We start from the raw sequence: 17189 nt of genomic DNA on the forward strand, positions 1-17189 counted from the left end.
AACCATTGTAAGAACAAAAAGTGATGAAATACAGAAACAGAAGGAAATGGGTATGATTTTCCAGAAAGTGAAATGAGACCGAAAGATACTGTTGTGTCTAGACAAGACAGCCTAGACACAATGAGAGGAAGCCGAAAGGCACGCGCTAAGTTAAAGCAGGATGGCGTGAGGTCTGAAACAGGACACGCAATGAATGCTATAAAGAAAAGTACGTAGCTTCTGGAATACTTAACTTTAATCCATCCTTTTGGTACATCTGGAGATTGTGGCGATACAAGTGAGACTCTTTAGATACATGCAATGTTACTAATGGCGCCTTGCTAGGTCGTAGCCATTGACTTAGCTGAAGGCTATTCTAACTATTGGCTCGGCTAATGAGCAATGCTTCGTCCATGTAGTCACTAGCAAAGTCGTCCGTACAACTGGGGCGAGTGCTAGTCAGTCTCTCGAGACCTGCCTTGTGGTGGCGCTCGGTCTGCGATCACACAGTGGCGACACGCGGGTCCGACATGTACTAATGGACCGCGGCCGATTTAAAGCTACCACCTAGCAAGTGTGGTGTCTGGCGGTGACACCACAGATACAAGCTACAGTATATTTTTGGCGTAATTTTGTTGATAAGATGTCCCTTTAGAAAGAGTGATGAATAAATGCTTCGGTGCGCTTTTGAACGTAAATAAAGTTAATAGTAATGTTGGATAAGCAAAACATTTATTTTGAATTACAAGTGTTTTTAGGTTGTCCGTGCAGTCGTGGGTCCTCGTCAGCCCAGATAATCGGGAGTTTTCTCTATATCATGTAGATGTAGAAGTAGAGATAGATGTAGATATAGATAAAAGGTTGCGGTCAGAGGAAGGGATAAGTTAGCGGAACGCCTGCTGCGGCATCGTGATAGGGTGCTATGGAAGAGTAAAATGCAACTTTCCAGCACTACAAAACTGTCATTAGACCAGAATTCCATTGGGCTTCAGAATACCTTTCGTAAAATACAGCTGAACAGTTAGATGCAATGGGAAATCTTCGGAACAAAATACGTAAACAGAAACTGTAAGTTAAGAAGTAATAAAGAAATTTATGAGAGAATAGAACGGATATTAGATACGATGAAGATGAGAAGGGCTGTATCCTTTGCAGACACAGAAAGAGTTTTAAATTTTGTTGACAGAAATACGAAAAAATAAATGACATGGATCAAATAAAGTTAAAGCAGACTGGAGGGAAATTTAAATAATGGAGGAAGAACTGGAAACAAGAGGTAAGTTCAGAAAAAAGTAAAAAGTTTCAAGGACTTTCAGGGACAAGTAAAGAAAAGACAGGTGCAGTATGGATAGAAGAAAGAGGTAACCAACATCGGTAAAGAATGAAAAATTGCTGGACGGAAAGAAAGAAAAGAGAGAAGAAAGGAGACTTAAATTATTTCGTGTGGGCCTCATTCGATCAAGCCAATGAAAGAAAAAGTGGAGGACGGGATCACTCCAGTGGAATAATTTACAGTTTCAAAAACCGCGGAGCTTTTAATGAATCCCAACAGACGATCAAGCGCGTAGCTTTCTGTCAGGCGCAGCAGGGCACGGCTCGGCTACTACGGCTGCACATCAAAGGCGCACGCTCGCAGTTGTGCCTGCAGGAGCTGAAGACATCCGGAAAGTGGCGACCAGCCTCCAGCAAGGTCGCAGCTGCGAGGGGCAACCGCGTCCGCTGCCCGCGACTAATCCCGATCGTCCACATGGCGCGCCCTTGCAGGCCCCAGATTTGAGTCCATAATTCACGTCTTGCTGGGGGACGGAGGCTCCGGTTCGCATCTTCGTCCCCCCCCCCCCCCCCCCTGTCCTCCTAACCCAGGTGTGTGCTTTGGCCGAGCCAGCACTGTGTGCGACCGCGGCGCGCTCCGGTGGCGGGGTGGTGGGGGCGAGATCGGGGTGAGGGCCACGCCTCGGCTCCTCGCGCCGCCCTGCCGCAGGAGCTCAGCCAGCTATATATACCGCCGTCCGACACCGGGCAGGCACAGTCGCTAGCCACAGCATCCTCTGCAGTCTCAGGCAGGACACCGCCAACTCTCACAACCAACACCATGAAGCTGGTGAGTATGCCGAGCTCTACGGTCACTCTCGGTTTGCCTTCTTTCCACATCTTCGTCAAACTTCTTTCAAGTTTAAACTCCGCGGTAGTTTCATACTGTATGCAGGAACGGGATTCGAACCGGGAACCCTTGCTTTTCCAGTTGATGAGTAACACTGTGAGCATGAGTCTAAACCTTTCTCCTGGCGAACGGGACTCGATTTGTGCCTCTGATGGTACGAATCATACGATACAATCAACATCATCAGCTCGGATGAGCAATGTAGAATCATACCAAGATCTGTGGTTGAGGTAGCACCTACACAATGGATGTGACTCTGTAGATTCAAAAACAAAAGGAGACAGTGGAAATTGTGCTGTGGTGGTTCATTTCTCTGGACTCCACTCTTTGTCCAGTGCATTTTCAACTTGTCACGTGTAACTATCAACAGTGCGATTCATTTGCACCGATACTGATACTGGAATAACTGTACGATAGTAACAACGCCACGATCTCTGTAGCATGAGATACGTCGATCCCCACTACAATTTTGATTGGCCAATTAAGAAAGCTGCTCATTTTCCTAGATATTGAACCGTTTTATTATTTCGAAATTTTTTGTTAAAAGGAGTCATTGACAAGTGGGGCCCTTGAGGCGTACAGTTCCAAACTGAGATAATGGTCCTGTTTACAGACTTCAACTTATCTGCTTATGATGGACCACATAATCGACTTTTTCAATATTTTAGAACTTAACATTATATTACGTAGATGAGGTGGAAAAGACAGTTCTATACTCCACCTGCCGGCCGGAGCGACCGAACGGTTCTAGGCGCTACAATTTGGAACCACACGACTACTATGGTCGCAGATTAGAATCCTGCCTCGGGCATGGACGTGTGTAATGTCCTTAGGTTAGTTAGGTTTAAGTAGTTCTAAGTTCTAGGGGACTCATGACCTCAGAAGTTAAGTCCCATAGTGCTCAGAGCCATTTTACACTCCACCTTCTGAACAGTGTAGGAAGATAACATTGTCTATTAAAGAATTCACTCTTATTTGTAGTTTATGATTTCCTCAATTCTACCTCGGTATGTATGTAATAACAAATTCCTCGAGCTCTTCAATAACAGCAGTTTTCCGATATTTGGTTTTTACAACGTAAGTTACAGAAATCAGCAGAAATGACCGTCTACAATTGAAGACTTCTGAGCATTCTTTAGGTAGCTTGATGCCAGTAACTGAATCCTTTTTCTTCTTTTGCACTCCATTCATAAAAGAATTGTCAGGAAAATAACCTAATTCGTGCTTTCATATGCATCGTATTACACCCGTTTGTTCGTTAAGAACTAAACTGAAAATTACATTGAAATGTATTTCCCAAAAATTGAGTGCTGTATTTAAAATTATTTCAATTGCTGCAAATGAATGTTCACAGCTCACACGGCAAAATAAATAAATAAATAAATAAATAAATAAATAAAAAATAAATAAATAACGGAATACAACTGAGATTATATGCAGGCTCGAAAGTTCTACCACAAAATCTGCACAAGAGCCGGCCGGTGTGGTCGAGCGGTTCTAGGCGCTTCAGTCTGGAACCGCGCGACCGCTACGGTCGCAGGTTCGAATCCTGCCACGGGCATGGATGTGTGTGATGTCCTTAGGTTAGTTAGGTTTAAGTAGTTCTACGTTCTAGGGGACTGATGGCCTCAGATGTTAAGTCCCATAGTGCTCAGAGCAATTTCAATCTGCACAAGGAAGTAGGGAATACCTTCTGTCTGAAGACAGTAATAGAAGTTTCGATCTATCAGTGTAGTACCATGGAATACTACAGTTTGCTATTACTCTACGCAAATAGTTAAATATTGATAAAAAAATAACAAGAGTTTTTAGTCATTGTGGTGTGCCTGTTGCGGTGAATTCTGGATTAAAAATAGATTACAAGAAGCAATTCTCATGGAGAATTATAGATTTCTTGCTTTGGAGAAAACTATATTTGTTTTTTCTGCAAGGACGAAACGCTGCCTTAGCGTTCCCAGGCGGTCCCTCAGCCTTTGCGTGATGATCCTCCCGCTATTCAGGCCTGACCTCCGCGGGACCTATTACGCTGTCTGATAGACTGTTAGGAGGATCTTGGTTCACCCTGTGTCCGTATTACGTTCCAACGGCCTCTCTTTACAAATTACCCACAAAGACTAGGCATTAATTGCGACCTGCACAATAACCGGAGAATTACTGTTCATTTTTTTCCTTTCCGCTGCCCTTTAGTCTCTAGTTGGTAGACGCTGCCTGAACGTTGACTGCGGCCTGCTCTCTCTGTCAACAATAGAAACAAGAGCTTTTCTTTCCTGCGGCTATTCGATGTACGGAACAAAAGCACAATTGGACTGAGTGGAGTGTTCATTGCTGAGTCACGTTTCAGTCCTACGAAACGGGGTACAGTCTTTGTTTCAGTAAACTGAACGTTTCTTGTGAAATTACACAAAAGATTTCAGTAGAAACGTGATTTTGGTTGTGAACGCCACCGACGAGTCGGGTAGCACGGAAAGCGAGAACATAGAAAATGAGCAGGAAAGTAGAAGTCCTGCTCTGTGATCACTGAAAAGAAACACTAAATTTTTGCCACCATCAGCCAATTTTGCGACAAGTCAGCGACTGATTCAGCCAGTAATAAATTTGGAACGCTGCCATATATGCTACATTATTAAAAATTGCTTGTACTGTAGCCTGTTGAATTTTATGAAATGGAATAGGCGATAATTCAGTTTTATCACTGTGAAATTTGCATATCATACTGCAAACCACAACTTCTTTTGTATGGGAGTGTTAGGTTCTCATCCTTCATAAATATCGGATAAGAACTGCTGGATATAACTTGAAACACTGGTGGCTCAGGAAGTCTTTTTCATCCCAATGCATCTTGTGATGGCAATATTAAAACAAAAATATCGGAAAAGGTCCGTAAATAACTAACTTTACAGCTCTATTTCAGCAAGAGCCTTGTGCAAACATCGATTCGACCACTGAGGTTAAAATTTTCAATGATTTGTGAGGTGGTTGCTTCGCTAAACTCATCATTGTCGAGTTAATCCAATTCTCATTTCAACATCGGAATGTCGCGACATCATCATAAGCAAAAATGTGAACATATTGCCGGCCGGAGTGGCCGTGCGGTTCTAGGCGCCACAGTCTGGAACCGCGTGACCGCTACGGTCGCAGGTTCGAATCCTGCCTCGGGCATGGATGTGTGTGATGTCCTTAGGTTAGCTAGGTTTAAGTAGTTCTAAGTTCTAGGGGACTGATGACCACAGCAGTTAAGTCCCATAGTGCTCAGAGCCATTTGAACCGTTTTTTTTGTGAACGTATTTCCTTCAACGCCTAACCTTGTATATACGGACTTAAATGACAACGCTTTCTTCTACGGGGTGGTTAGGATTTAGCTTGACGCTCATTATCTCAACTACGTGCGTGCTCTTCGAGTAAGTTTTAGTGGAATTATTCCCACCATTTACCACAATTGTACCTGTTTTCCTTTTACTTATTATTCTTTCGCTTAGTAATAACTGTCGCACGACATCTTAATTTCATTTTCTGAAGATTTTCGCCATCATTACGTGTGTAGATATATCTTTTGGGAAGCTTCAGTAGGTATTCACTGCCTGAGAAATTTAAATTTTCCTGTAGACTAGAAAATGTTCTCTCATTTTCTTTTTTTTCTATTTCCATCGCTATTTTTGCAATTCCTCCCATACATCTTCTTGTGCACTGTGCTATTTTTCTCATAAACTTCGTTACTACCGCTGGTAACGTTGTTTCTTCCTTTCCCTTTCTTTAGAAACCGCATGTCGCTTCCTTATAACAACATAGAAGTAGCCACGAGTTTGTATCTCATCACCATATTTGAGGTTTAATTAACATTCTTAGACGGACATCATTGCGTGGTCTATGCACTTGACACATGAAACCCATTCCATAACGTTATTCGAACTGCAGTTGCCGGCCGTTGTAACCGAGCGGTCTTCGGCGCTTCAGTCCGGAACCACGCTGCTGCTACGGTCGCAGGTTCGAATCCTGCCTCGGGCATGGATGTGTGTGACGTCCTTAGATTAGTTAGGTTTAAGTAGTTGTAGGTTCTAGGGGACTGATGACCTCAGCTGTTGAGTCCCATAGTGCTCAGAGCCATTTGAACCAATTACTGAATAAATAGCCATATATACGACCATGCAATGAAACATAGACTCAACGAACATGTACTAAGAAAGAATAAAAAAAAAGCAAGAAAAAAGCAAAGAAGAAATGTTAAGCACTACATTGTGTACAGCGATGGATTACTGAGGTAGCAGAGAATCGGGGCTTGATAAAAATATTGTGGAAGTAGATAACAGAAAACATCTCCGTCGATTCACATCACATATTCGCAGTATAATTTTTTTAGCGTTTCTTTTCACTTTTCGTTTTTGTAAAACCTTACGTCCTGTGCCTTGCACTGTGTAAGACTAGTAGCTTATTTTCTTTCTCATCTCAACACTTCACTCATTATTGGGAGTTGCGGACCCTGTTCTTGAAGAAAGCAGGTGTTAAGTAGTTCTAAGTTCTAGGGTACTGATGACGTCAGATGTCAAGTCCCATAGTGCTTAGAGCCATTTGAACCATTTGAACTGCAGTTTATGGAGTTGAATAACATAAAATTTCAGGAAAGGAACTTCTTTCTTGCAACTGTAAATTTCTTAACTCTGCATTATGCTGTACACTTTTATTGAATGGAAGACCACTGTTGCAACTCATAACATTTTCTTTAAGCTCACTGATGCCATAGTTGAATGCGCAATTGTATTCTCAGGCCATAAAATTCGTCTCAGGAAGGCTGGCTGGTTGTCTGGTGAAACGCTGTTTCTAAAGTTGATGTAAAGGTGGTGTAGCGCCTCGTGGTAGGAGCAGTGGTGTTCGACCCCCAGTGAGGCCCCTGCGCCCTGTGTTGTTGCAGATCCTGGCAGTGCTGTCCCTGGCCGTGGCGTGCCGTGCCGCCCCCCAAGTCCCCTTCGTGCCACGACCCGTGGTCCCGGGTGCCTTCGTGCCCATCGTCAGCCAGAACTTCGACCTCAACGGAGTCGACGGCTCCTACACATTCAGGTGAGTACTTTTCTGCCCGAGTGCCAATCCCGTGGAAGGTACACGAGAAAAGACACATTCGCGGATGTAAACAACTCAGAGATGTATAACCAAACGGAAGTTAATCCGGAGTAATTCCTGAATTCTTTACTCTCTTGATACTTTGCTTTCCTGGCACACACTATCACACGTCACGAGGTTCTCTCAAAACGAATGTGAAATTCGAGCTCCGACCTCGACTTCTCATTTCACAGTTCTACAAGGAAATAAATGGCCTTAATACGAAAACAGTGACGATAATATTTCAGAATTCAAGTCTCTCAAATCTAATCTATGATTCTGTATTGTAACGTCATCCCACTCGTCATTGTCACTGTGATGACAAGAGGCACAAAGAATAACCACATTAATTTACTAGAGCCTGAAGGTTTACCAATCTTACATCAATGCTAGAAGGAGGAAATTGAGCCGCGCGGAGTGGCCCGGTGGGTTTGAAGTGCCATGTTACAGATTGCGCGGCCACTCGCGCCAGAGGTTCGAGTCCTCCCTTGGGCATGGGTGTGTGTGTTGTCCTTAGATCGTTTTAGTTTAAGTTAGTTTAAGTAGTGTATTAGTCTACGGACCGATGGCCTCAGCAGTTTGGTCCCTTAGAAATTGCCGGCCGGGGTGGCCGAGCGGTTCTATGCGATACAGTCTGGAACCGCGCGACCGCTACGGTCGCAGGTTCGAATCCTGCCTCGGCCATGGATTAGTGTGCTGTCCTTAGGTTATTTAGGTTTAAGTAGTTCTAAGTCTAGGGGACTGATGACCTCAGAAGTTAAGTCCCATAGCGGTCAGAGCCCTTTTGAACTATTTGAACCTTAGAAATTCACACTCATTTGAACATTCGAGGAAATTGACGCACAGCTCTGATTGAGAGTTCTCCTGTAACAGAACTAACGATGCACTTTCTTTACGAAATACTGAACTCATTGTTTCTTGTACTTTCTGGAAATTTATCAGGTAACCTAGTAGGTGAGCCACGATACGCACAATTTCAGGCCATGAAAGAAATGAAAAAGGTCACCATCGCAAGATTGCTGTTTAAAATGGAACTTTTATGTATCCATGACAGTAGTTCATTTAGCTGAAGAGAAATGATTCTGTGCCGTCGACGGCTGGCAGTCCCCACCTGCGGAAGTTATGCTGCAGAGTAGCAGATCTTTCCAGTTGAGAGCACAATAGGACACTTGCGTGGTGACGAGGATGAAATGATGATGAGGACAACACAACATGCATACCCCGAGGGAGGAAAATCTCCGACCCGGCCGGAAGTCGAACACTGGCCCGCTACATGCCACTCGGACGCACTGAGCACTCAGCTAAGTGAGCGGACATCATTTAGCTTTTTTCTGTTCTTCTACATAAACTCTCTAGAAGATGATACAACATCAGCAAGCATTACCAGTTCCAAAAGACGCGTAATGCATGTAAGTGTAATCTAAGGCGTAGGGAAATGGAGGAGCATGAATTTAAAAATATGAGATTGTACTGGTACTACACGGCACGCATACTAAGTTCTGCCGTTATACCTCCGTAAAACTTGCATTACATACGGATTGTTGAGGCAGATGAGGAGCTACTGAAGAACTACCGAATTTCAGTAATGGCGCAATTCGGAACATGCATACGAACGACTTAAGCATTACAAATATTTAAGTTATAATCTAACGATAACCAAGCTAACCGAATTCCGCAGCTCGAAACTTATTAGCGAGATAGAGAAGGTGGAACAGATCAAACTAGCTCGTGTACAAGTAGATACGTGTTTACTAATACTGTATTCGAGAATAGAGGTATGCTGCACCATTGTTTGGTATTTAAGGAGGGTAGGATCTGGGCGAAGTAATTAGTAGGAGCGGCTCTAAGACCACCACATTTATTTTTGGTCGTGTACGATGGCGCTCACAGAATTGGAAAGAAAATCGCTACACTCTCCTTGTAATAAGCTGTTCAATAAATGTTAAGGCAAGTGTTTCGTAGTAGGCAGTTGTTGTACTGTCTTTACCGTCTAGTTCTTCTTGGAATCATAAGGACAAGATAGTGGGGCCAGGACGTCTACAGACTCACTCAGACACCTTTCCTCGGTTCATACGTGGATAGTAAAGGTAGCCAGTAATTACAGCACGAAGCACTCTCTGGGATGCGCTGTAAAGTGGCTTGCACGATATTTACGCAGATGACGCAAGCTATGCGGATGTGGCTCGACTCGAACCTACGCTACTCCGACATCCAGTCGACACACCTCGACGGCTTTCGCTAGCGGTTGGGCCCTTACGAACGCACGACGCGAAAGGGCGTGTGGCGGCCCGCCTGCTCGCTGTATGAGGTGCCGGCAGCAGGTCCCTCACGCCCACGGCGGCGCCGCTGCTGCGAGTCAAGGTTTCTCCGCGGCAGATGGTCGATGTGCGGTCTGACCCAGCCCCGAGTCGCCCAGTAGCGAGTTACGCAAAACCACGTCTACCAGGAAAGCGTGAACTCCCGTCGGCAGTATTCTTCTAATGTCGGAGGCACTGTCGTGAGCTACTGGCCAACTCAACGTCCGGGAGCTCAAATGTAATGCTGTATTTCAAACAGTATGTCGTCCACCATCTGAACCAACACCATATACGAAAGTATCCGTCATGCAAACCAAACTTGCGCTTTCTCACGTAAAATCCCGAAAGCCACCGTTCAAGGCCGCCAGCAAAACGCAGCATTACCCGACCTACAGAAAGCATTTGATTCAGTTAAACAACAACACGTACTAAGGAAAATACGTTTATTTGGGGTATCGAAAGGCATCTGTGACTGGATTGAGAATTTATTGGTATGAGGACGCAGAAAGCTATCTTAGGTGGAGGTTAAGCGACAGAGATATAATTAACATCACACGTGCACCTGAAAGTGTCCCTTTCTGTTGATGCTACGTTTTAGTGAGCTGGCAGGCAATATTAATACTTGCCAACTTTGATTCCATACGGAACCGTTGTGCACGGCGACTGAATGAGAATACAGCAATCAGTCGCAATCCCATAGATTTTTTTAAATTCCTGCGAATCTAGATTTTATCTACTAATAATTTCAGTTACTAATACCCATCTTCAGTGCATTTGCCACTTTTTTCAATAAACTCACTGCAGTACATGTCATCATATGACTTTACTGGTCCACAGGAAGAAAACTCAAGAATAATAATAAAAAAAACAGTGTGATTGCGACTGATTGCTGTTTTGCTATTGTTCCTCATAATATTAATAGTAGCCTTGGACCTTCTGTAGACGGTACAGTTATACGTAATAAGCAGTGTCTGAAAAACAGCTGCACAAATATTCAGTAACATCACGAGAAGGTTTCAAATTGGTGCAAATGTTGGAAACTTCCTTTAAATGTTCGTAAATTTAAAATTGTGCGCTTCAAAAACCGAAAAACACGTACTGTCCTATGACTATAACATCAGTGAGTCAACGCGTACAAATACTTCGATGTAAGAATTTTTAGGGAGGAATTGGCATGAAATTTAATACTGGGACAATAAGTTCCTATCAAAATCTAGTATACAGCCTGGAGTATGTGTATTTCCTAAGTGTATAGACAGAAAACTCCTCGTATGCAGTATTCTTGGATTGGTTGTGGGGTAAAAAGAGTCCCATTTAGGAATAAGTGCGAGGGGATTCTCAGTTCTGGCATTCGTCTGATAGCGAAGGGGAACATCCCAAAAAGTTTGGTCTGGGCTAGGGGATTGGAAATACAAGGTACTTTCTGAATGTAAATATATTAGGTTTTTATATTTTACTTAGGAAACGTGTATATGAAAAGAAAAGAATTACAGGATACTGTTGATATACTTGTTGACTATTTTTCCACATAACCGTCATCCCGTCAATGAATGTGGTATTTCATGGCACAAGCTCCTTTACACCGTCCTCTAAGGACTCGTCCGCCAAATTCTTCGCCCACTTCAGAACCTCTTTCTGCCCCTGTTCGTTGTTTGAAAATTTAATTCAACTCATGTTCCCCTTCAGGGAAGTGAAAAATATCAGGGAAATACCCAAATGAGTCGAAGAGCATCTTGATGGCGGCCAGGGCTGTGCAACAAGTACTCTCCTCTGGCCAGCATTCCCCTCCTTCTGTTTTGTGTGCTACTTTTGAGATTTGTAGGGTCTCGCAATATCGTTGGTGATTGCACGGTCTGTTTGTCTCAGGCATGTAATGAGGCACCCACGTTTGATCTCCAGTTGCATTAGAGCTCAGAAAATCCTCAAGTTGCTCAAGAAACTCGTAAGCGCTACTGACCCGATTTTACTTCTGCTGCTGAGTCAACTGTTTTGGGACCCATCTTGTACACATTTTCCGGTATCCCAGCGTTTCAGTGAGTGTCTCGTGTAAGAGAGTTGCGGAGAGTTGTATAAACATAGCAAAAATTTCATCACGAACACGTTTCTCGATTTTTTGCACAAACTCGTCAGCCGAAATGGAAGATCATCCGCTCCTCTGTTCGTCATGAACATTTGTTCTGCCTCCAATACATTCCAGGCACCACTTAAACACTCTCGTTCTATTCATAACACTTTCACCATAAGCCTTTTGACTCGCGAGAAAACTTCGGCCAGTGGCGGCAGGAAGCGGATCATAACACGTGGATCATGCTTGGCTGTATTTTTTACTATCTTTCACGCAACTGGTTGCTACCACGTGAGCTTACGTAACACCGCGTTCCTTCAATGCTCGCTCTGGCCGGGGGACTCCCCCTTTACCACTCAGTATTGGCAACCCTCAAAGCATAAAGAAAACCGCAGCCCGTTATGGTCACAGTTAACTTATTTTCTAAACATGCTTTGTGCTTCAGTTTATTTCTCGAACAATACAGTCCATTGTTCAACCAAAAAATTAAAATTGGGTGTTTATGAGCGCGCAATATTTTGCATATTCATTATTCCCTACACATGGAAGCTGGGCAGGATGTTGTAGAGCAACACCATCTTCTATTCAGTGAAATATCCCATTTAGATGAGAGTGGGGTAGGAGGGGTTTCGGTTGGGAAAACTTGGAAGGTTAGTTCCAGTTTCGACACTGGCCTGATGGGCAAAGGAAACCTCACGAAAACCTTTGTCTGAACTAATGGACTGGAACTCAAGTAAGCGGTGTTGACGATTGTCCAAGAGTATAATCAGAAATGTGTGTGTGTGTGTGTGTGTGTGTGTGTGTGTGTGTGTGTGTGTGCGTGTGCGTGACGACAGTGTGGCGTCAGAGGTGTGATGGAGCCACTGTGCGTGTTTCAGCTACGAGAGCGCTGACGGCAGCGCGCGGCAGGAGAGTGGAGTGGTCAACGCTCCTGGAACTCCTCTGGAAGCTCAGGCCGTCCAGGGTTCCTACACCTACGTTGGCACCGACGGCGTCCCCGTGCAGGTAAGGCTTACAGCTGGTCGCCGCTGCTTCTTTGCGACGCAGTACCACCGGACAACTTTCCATAACTGATGCTGGAATTCTTCTAAGCCGTTTATGGCGACAAACACGTCAAGGAAACGAATCGTTATAGACGAAAGAAGCTCCGAGCCGGTCGGAGATCCGAGGCTTAGTTCGGAGCGCAGACGCCGCTAAAGGCACATATGGGTCACAGTCGAGCATACAAAGGCATACTTTGAAAATATTAACTTTCGCTCTTACCAGTCTGTCGTCTTCCACTCGTTCAACGTTACTCTTATTTCTTCACCCCAGCATGACTGCTGTATTCATAATCGCTGATAAATTTACGTAATTCTACAGATTTTCCTCTCTACTCATTCTTCCAGGGCGCATTTAGCCTTTTTCTTCGGGTGCCTTATTACAAAACTGTGCTACTCTTTCTCTCCCTTGACAGACACATTTCCTCACCTCTAGAGTTCGTACTTTACGTAGGAGCGAACCATACTTCTATAACTAAAATTATATAGCAGCTGTACAAAGTGACGACTACTAGTGTCAATGTATGCATAACAACATGGCATTAAACGTTGACGTAGCTCTCGGATATACCAACTACCAACCACTTTCAGTTTAATTTTCTACCAGTGCTTCTAACATCAACGTATTTATGTAACCCCATAATGACAAACTCTACCGTGGACAAGTCATTTACGATTCTGAATCATTTTAACAAAATACTAAAATTACTGATGCCACCCTTCTACTTTGACGCATTATCTCAGCACAGCAGCAAGAATTTATTTATTCTTTTGCAATCACAGTCACTGGCTATGCTAACGCTCGATAAACCTATACCTTTACGCAGCAGTGCGGATTTCATCTAATGTACATATTTTTTCAGTTGTGTCTGATGTGTCGGACAGGTCTCCTTGACATTTGTTTCAGTGTGGATGCACTAATATCGTCAGAATTCCTAAGGGAATCAATAATTTGCGAGTACGGGGCTATTGGAAAAGGAACACATTTCAGCGTGCGACAAGATGGAATTCTGAGTCGGTCGGTCAAGGCAACCGCAAATCCGAGTTCGATTCCCGATCCGGCACTAATTTTCAACTTTCGCCATTGGATTACCACCTTGCCCCGTGGGGCAGAAAGTCACGAATTCCCACTCGGCCCTTCCTTTTCATTCCAGATTCTGTGTGACCTTAACTAAGATTCTTTGTTTAAATTCTGTGATTTTGCCAAGTTACAATCAAACACTCCGCTTCCAGAACAACACAGATATCAGGACACGCTACAAATCAGACTATCCAAAAATTGCATGAAAGGAAAGGAAATACTGTCAGTGATATGTTCTCTGTTTGCGCAGATATGACGTCACACATCCCAACATCACTACGTTACATGTAAAATACGACGTTCTGGTGTCAACAGGTTTCGACCGACCTATTTTTGACGGCAGCTCGAAATTGTCGAATTTGTTGGCTTATTTATTTTGAAACATATGTAGTTAACAGACAAATAGCTCACAATAGTCAGTTTCTGAAATATTACCTACTATTTGTACATTATTGTAAAAGATTCAGTTTGGATACAACTGTCGATACTTCCCGTTTGATCATAATTGCAAAACACTCAGCGATCTCCAAAATGTGTAAAATACGAACCATAAAAGGAATTACGGTTATTCTCATATCATCACATTCATCGGCTTCGCCAACACACAACCTAACGTAATCTACCTATCAGTGTAATTTGTGCGCAGAAGTATTGGTAGATCCTGGTCCACCAGATTATCAGTGCCCTTGGAATTTAGTTTTATATCATTCCCTCGATTATTTGTTTTCCTTGAACCCTTCTCAGTGCTGTATTCAGGCTACACAGCCTCGTGAGTTGTTGCGCTCATCAGTCCGAAGACTAGCTCGATGCCGGTTTCCACACTATTCTATCCGCTCCAGTCCTTCCTACCTCTGCACAAAACTCCAGAGAAATACCTCTATGTAGCAGGTATGAGCCTTCAGCTGAAGATGTCGTCCTACTACATAAAAATATAGTGACAGGTGTCGCCCCTTGGTCTATCGGGAGAGGCGTATACGGGGACTAGAGAAACACCTTCAGGAAAGACGTTCTTGTTATTGCCTGTATGAATTTTTGAATTCGACATAGTTCATCAATAGCCATTTATTTTACTCTCAACATCGGAAAAAAACATCTACTACTGGATCATTTCCTAATCTAACTCCTTCAGCACTGCCTGATGTAATTCGACTTCATCCTATTAGCATTGTTCTACTTTTGTTAATTACCTGGTATACTTATGCTTATGTGTCTGCCTTTCTACATCTACATCTATACTCCGTAAGCCACCTGACGGTGTGTGGCGAAGGGTACCTTGAGTACCTCTATCGGTTCTCCCTTCTGTTCCAGTCTCGTATTGTTCGTGGAAAGAAGGATTGTCGGTATGCCTCTGTGGGCTCTAATGTCTCTGATTTTAACTTCATGGTCTCTTCGCGAGATATACGTGGGAGGGAGCAATATACTGCTTGACTCCTCGGTGAAGGTATGTTCTCGAAACTTCAACAAAAGCCCGTACCGAGCTACTGAGCGTCTCTCACTGAAGTTTATCTGTCATCTCCGTAACGCTTTCGCGATTACTAAATGATACTGTAACGAAGCGCGCTGCTCTCCGTTGGATCTTCTCTATCTCTTCTATCAACCCTATCTGGTACGGATCTCACACTGCTGATCAGTATTCAAGCAGTGGGCGAACAAGCGTACTGTATCCTACTTCCTCTGTTTTCGGATTGCACTTCCTTAGGATTCTTCCAGTGAATCTCAGTCTGGCATCTGCTTTACCGACGATCAACTTTATATGATCATTCCATTTTAAATCACTCCTAAAGCGTACTCCCAGATAATTTATGGCGTTAACTACTTCCAGTTGCTGACCTGATATATTGTAGCTAAATGATAAGGAATCTTTCTTTCTATGTATTCGCAGCACATTACACTTGTCTACATTGAGATTCAATTGCCATTCCCTGCACCATGCGTCAATTCGCTGCAGATCCTCCTTCATTTCAGTACAGTTGTCAATTGCTACAACCTCTCGATATGACACAGCATCATATGAGTGCGGTTTCGTGTTGCAGGTGAACTACGTGGCTGACGAGAACGGCTTCCAGCCGGTCGGCAACGTGGTCGCCCCCGCCATCAGCCGCGCCGTGGCCGCTCAGGTGGCGCAGGCCCGCGCCGAGGGCCCCATCCTGCCCGGAGTGCCCACGCCCATCCCCTTCCGCGGAAGGCCCTTCTGAGGACCTACGCCCTTCACCAAACTGCACATGATTCGCCCGCCGCGGCGCCCGGGAACCGAGGGACCTTCGCCCAGGAGCGGTCTGCAACTGACAAGTACCTCAACCACACCAGCCCCCACTGTTGCGCCCATCTCAGACTCCCCAATTAACACTGGAGGCGATCCAAGAAGTGCTCAACAGGGGTCTGGTTGCCTCTCATCCGTACTTGCCCCATCCATCCAATCTGTCACATCCCGCACTGCTAGCAAGACACCTTACAGCGTTTGTGTTTCACCATTCATATCTCTGACCAGTTTCACGTACTGGTCACCCATTTACTTCTCTTCTCCTCCTCATTACGAGCTTCCTTCGTAAACGAGCCCGAAGTCGCACCTCCGTGACGTGGGGGAATTACAGATGCGAGTATAGTGATTTCACCAGTCCGAGCCTCGCGGCGTGAAGCAACATCTGCACAATTACAAATCGCAGATCGTTCGGAATGACAGGCTATCGCGCTTCTTCCACAGCATGGTATGTATAACCTAATGCGAATGACGCAAGACCGGAGTCATCTCTTGCATATTTCAACCCGGATGTTCTCTGCAAGTGTCGACAGTCACGCAATCTCATTGCTGAACTGAAGTACAGGCACATTATCTGAAACAGTTCCTGTCAAACCGTCGAAAAGAACTTGCATTCGCCGCGTTGCAACGCACCATCCTCCTCCTCATAATGCTACTCTCTCTTCACACACTAGTCGCATCTGTAACTCTGTAGAACCACTCGTCTTCGTTCCTAGAAGCGCTGGAGGTGCGAACTTGTGGCGACGAGGTATGCGGACCGAATCTTGGTGACAACTCAATCCTCTTGGTTCCCTACGCGACTTGCTCCACCGTACAACTGACATGGCTTTGATTTGGAAATGACTCGACGGTCACTGTGACGATTTTTGTAATTTAATGTATTTAAATATAGTTTGTGTATTAATTGTAGAGCAATAAAACTCCACAGTTATTCATAAAAAACATTGTGTTAGTTTTTTCCTACAACCATCCCACCATTTATCCCTCCTTTGTTGCAACCACATAATTGGTCACTTTCCTAAATTGTTTCTGTGATACGGCTTCTGCAACATACACGAGGTTCTGTTCAATCTTTTGGTCGGCCTGCAATCCAGTGATTTTTGCTGGTACTATCATAACGGCCTGTCTTAGCGATTTTAATGCACTAAAGATATCACAGGATAGAGTAGCATGGAGAGCTGCATCAAACCAGTCTCTGGACTGAAGACCACAACAACAACA

The 17189-nt window shown here is 44.2% G+C and overlaps 1 protein-coding gene across 1 annotated transcript; it reads left to right on the forward strand.

Annotated features, from left to right (window-relative positions):
- The first annotated feature begins 1968 nt into the window (after positions 1 to 1968).
- LOC124545341 (endocuticle structural glycoprotein SgAbd-9) lies at positions 1969 to 16910 on the forward strand. Its single transcript, XM_047124240.1, has 4 exons — positions 1969 to 2080; positions 7044 to 7189; positions 12469 to 12595; positions 15745 to 16910. Exons 1-4 carry the CDS (start codon positions 2072 to 2074, stop codon positions 15904 to 15906), a joined length of 444 nt encoding a protein of 147 aa, XP_046980196.1. The 5' UTR covers positions 1969 to 2071; the 3' UTR covers positions 15907 to 16910.
- The last annotated feature ends 279 nt before the right edge of the window (positions 16911 to 17189 follow it).

The sequence above is a fragment of the Schistocerca americana genome, chromosome 8, assembly GCF_021461395.2.
Source record: "Schistocerca americana isolate TAMUIC-IGC-003095 chromosome 8, iqSchAmer2.1, whole genome shotgun sequence".
In the NCBI taxonomy this organism is placed as follows: domain Eukaryota; kingdom Metazoa; phylum Arthropoda; class Insecta; order Orthoptera; family Acrididae; genus Schistocerca; species Schistocerca americana.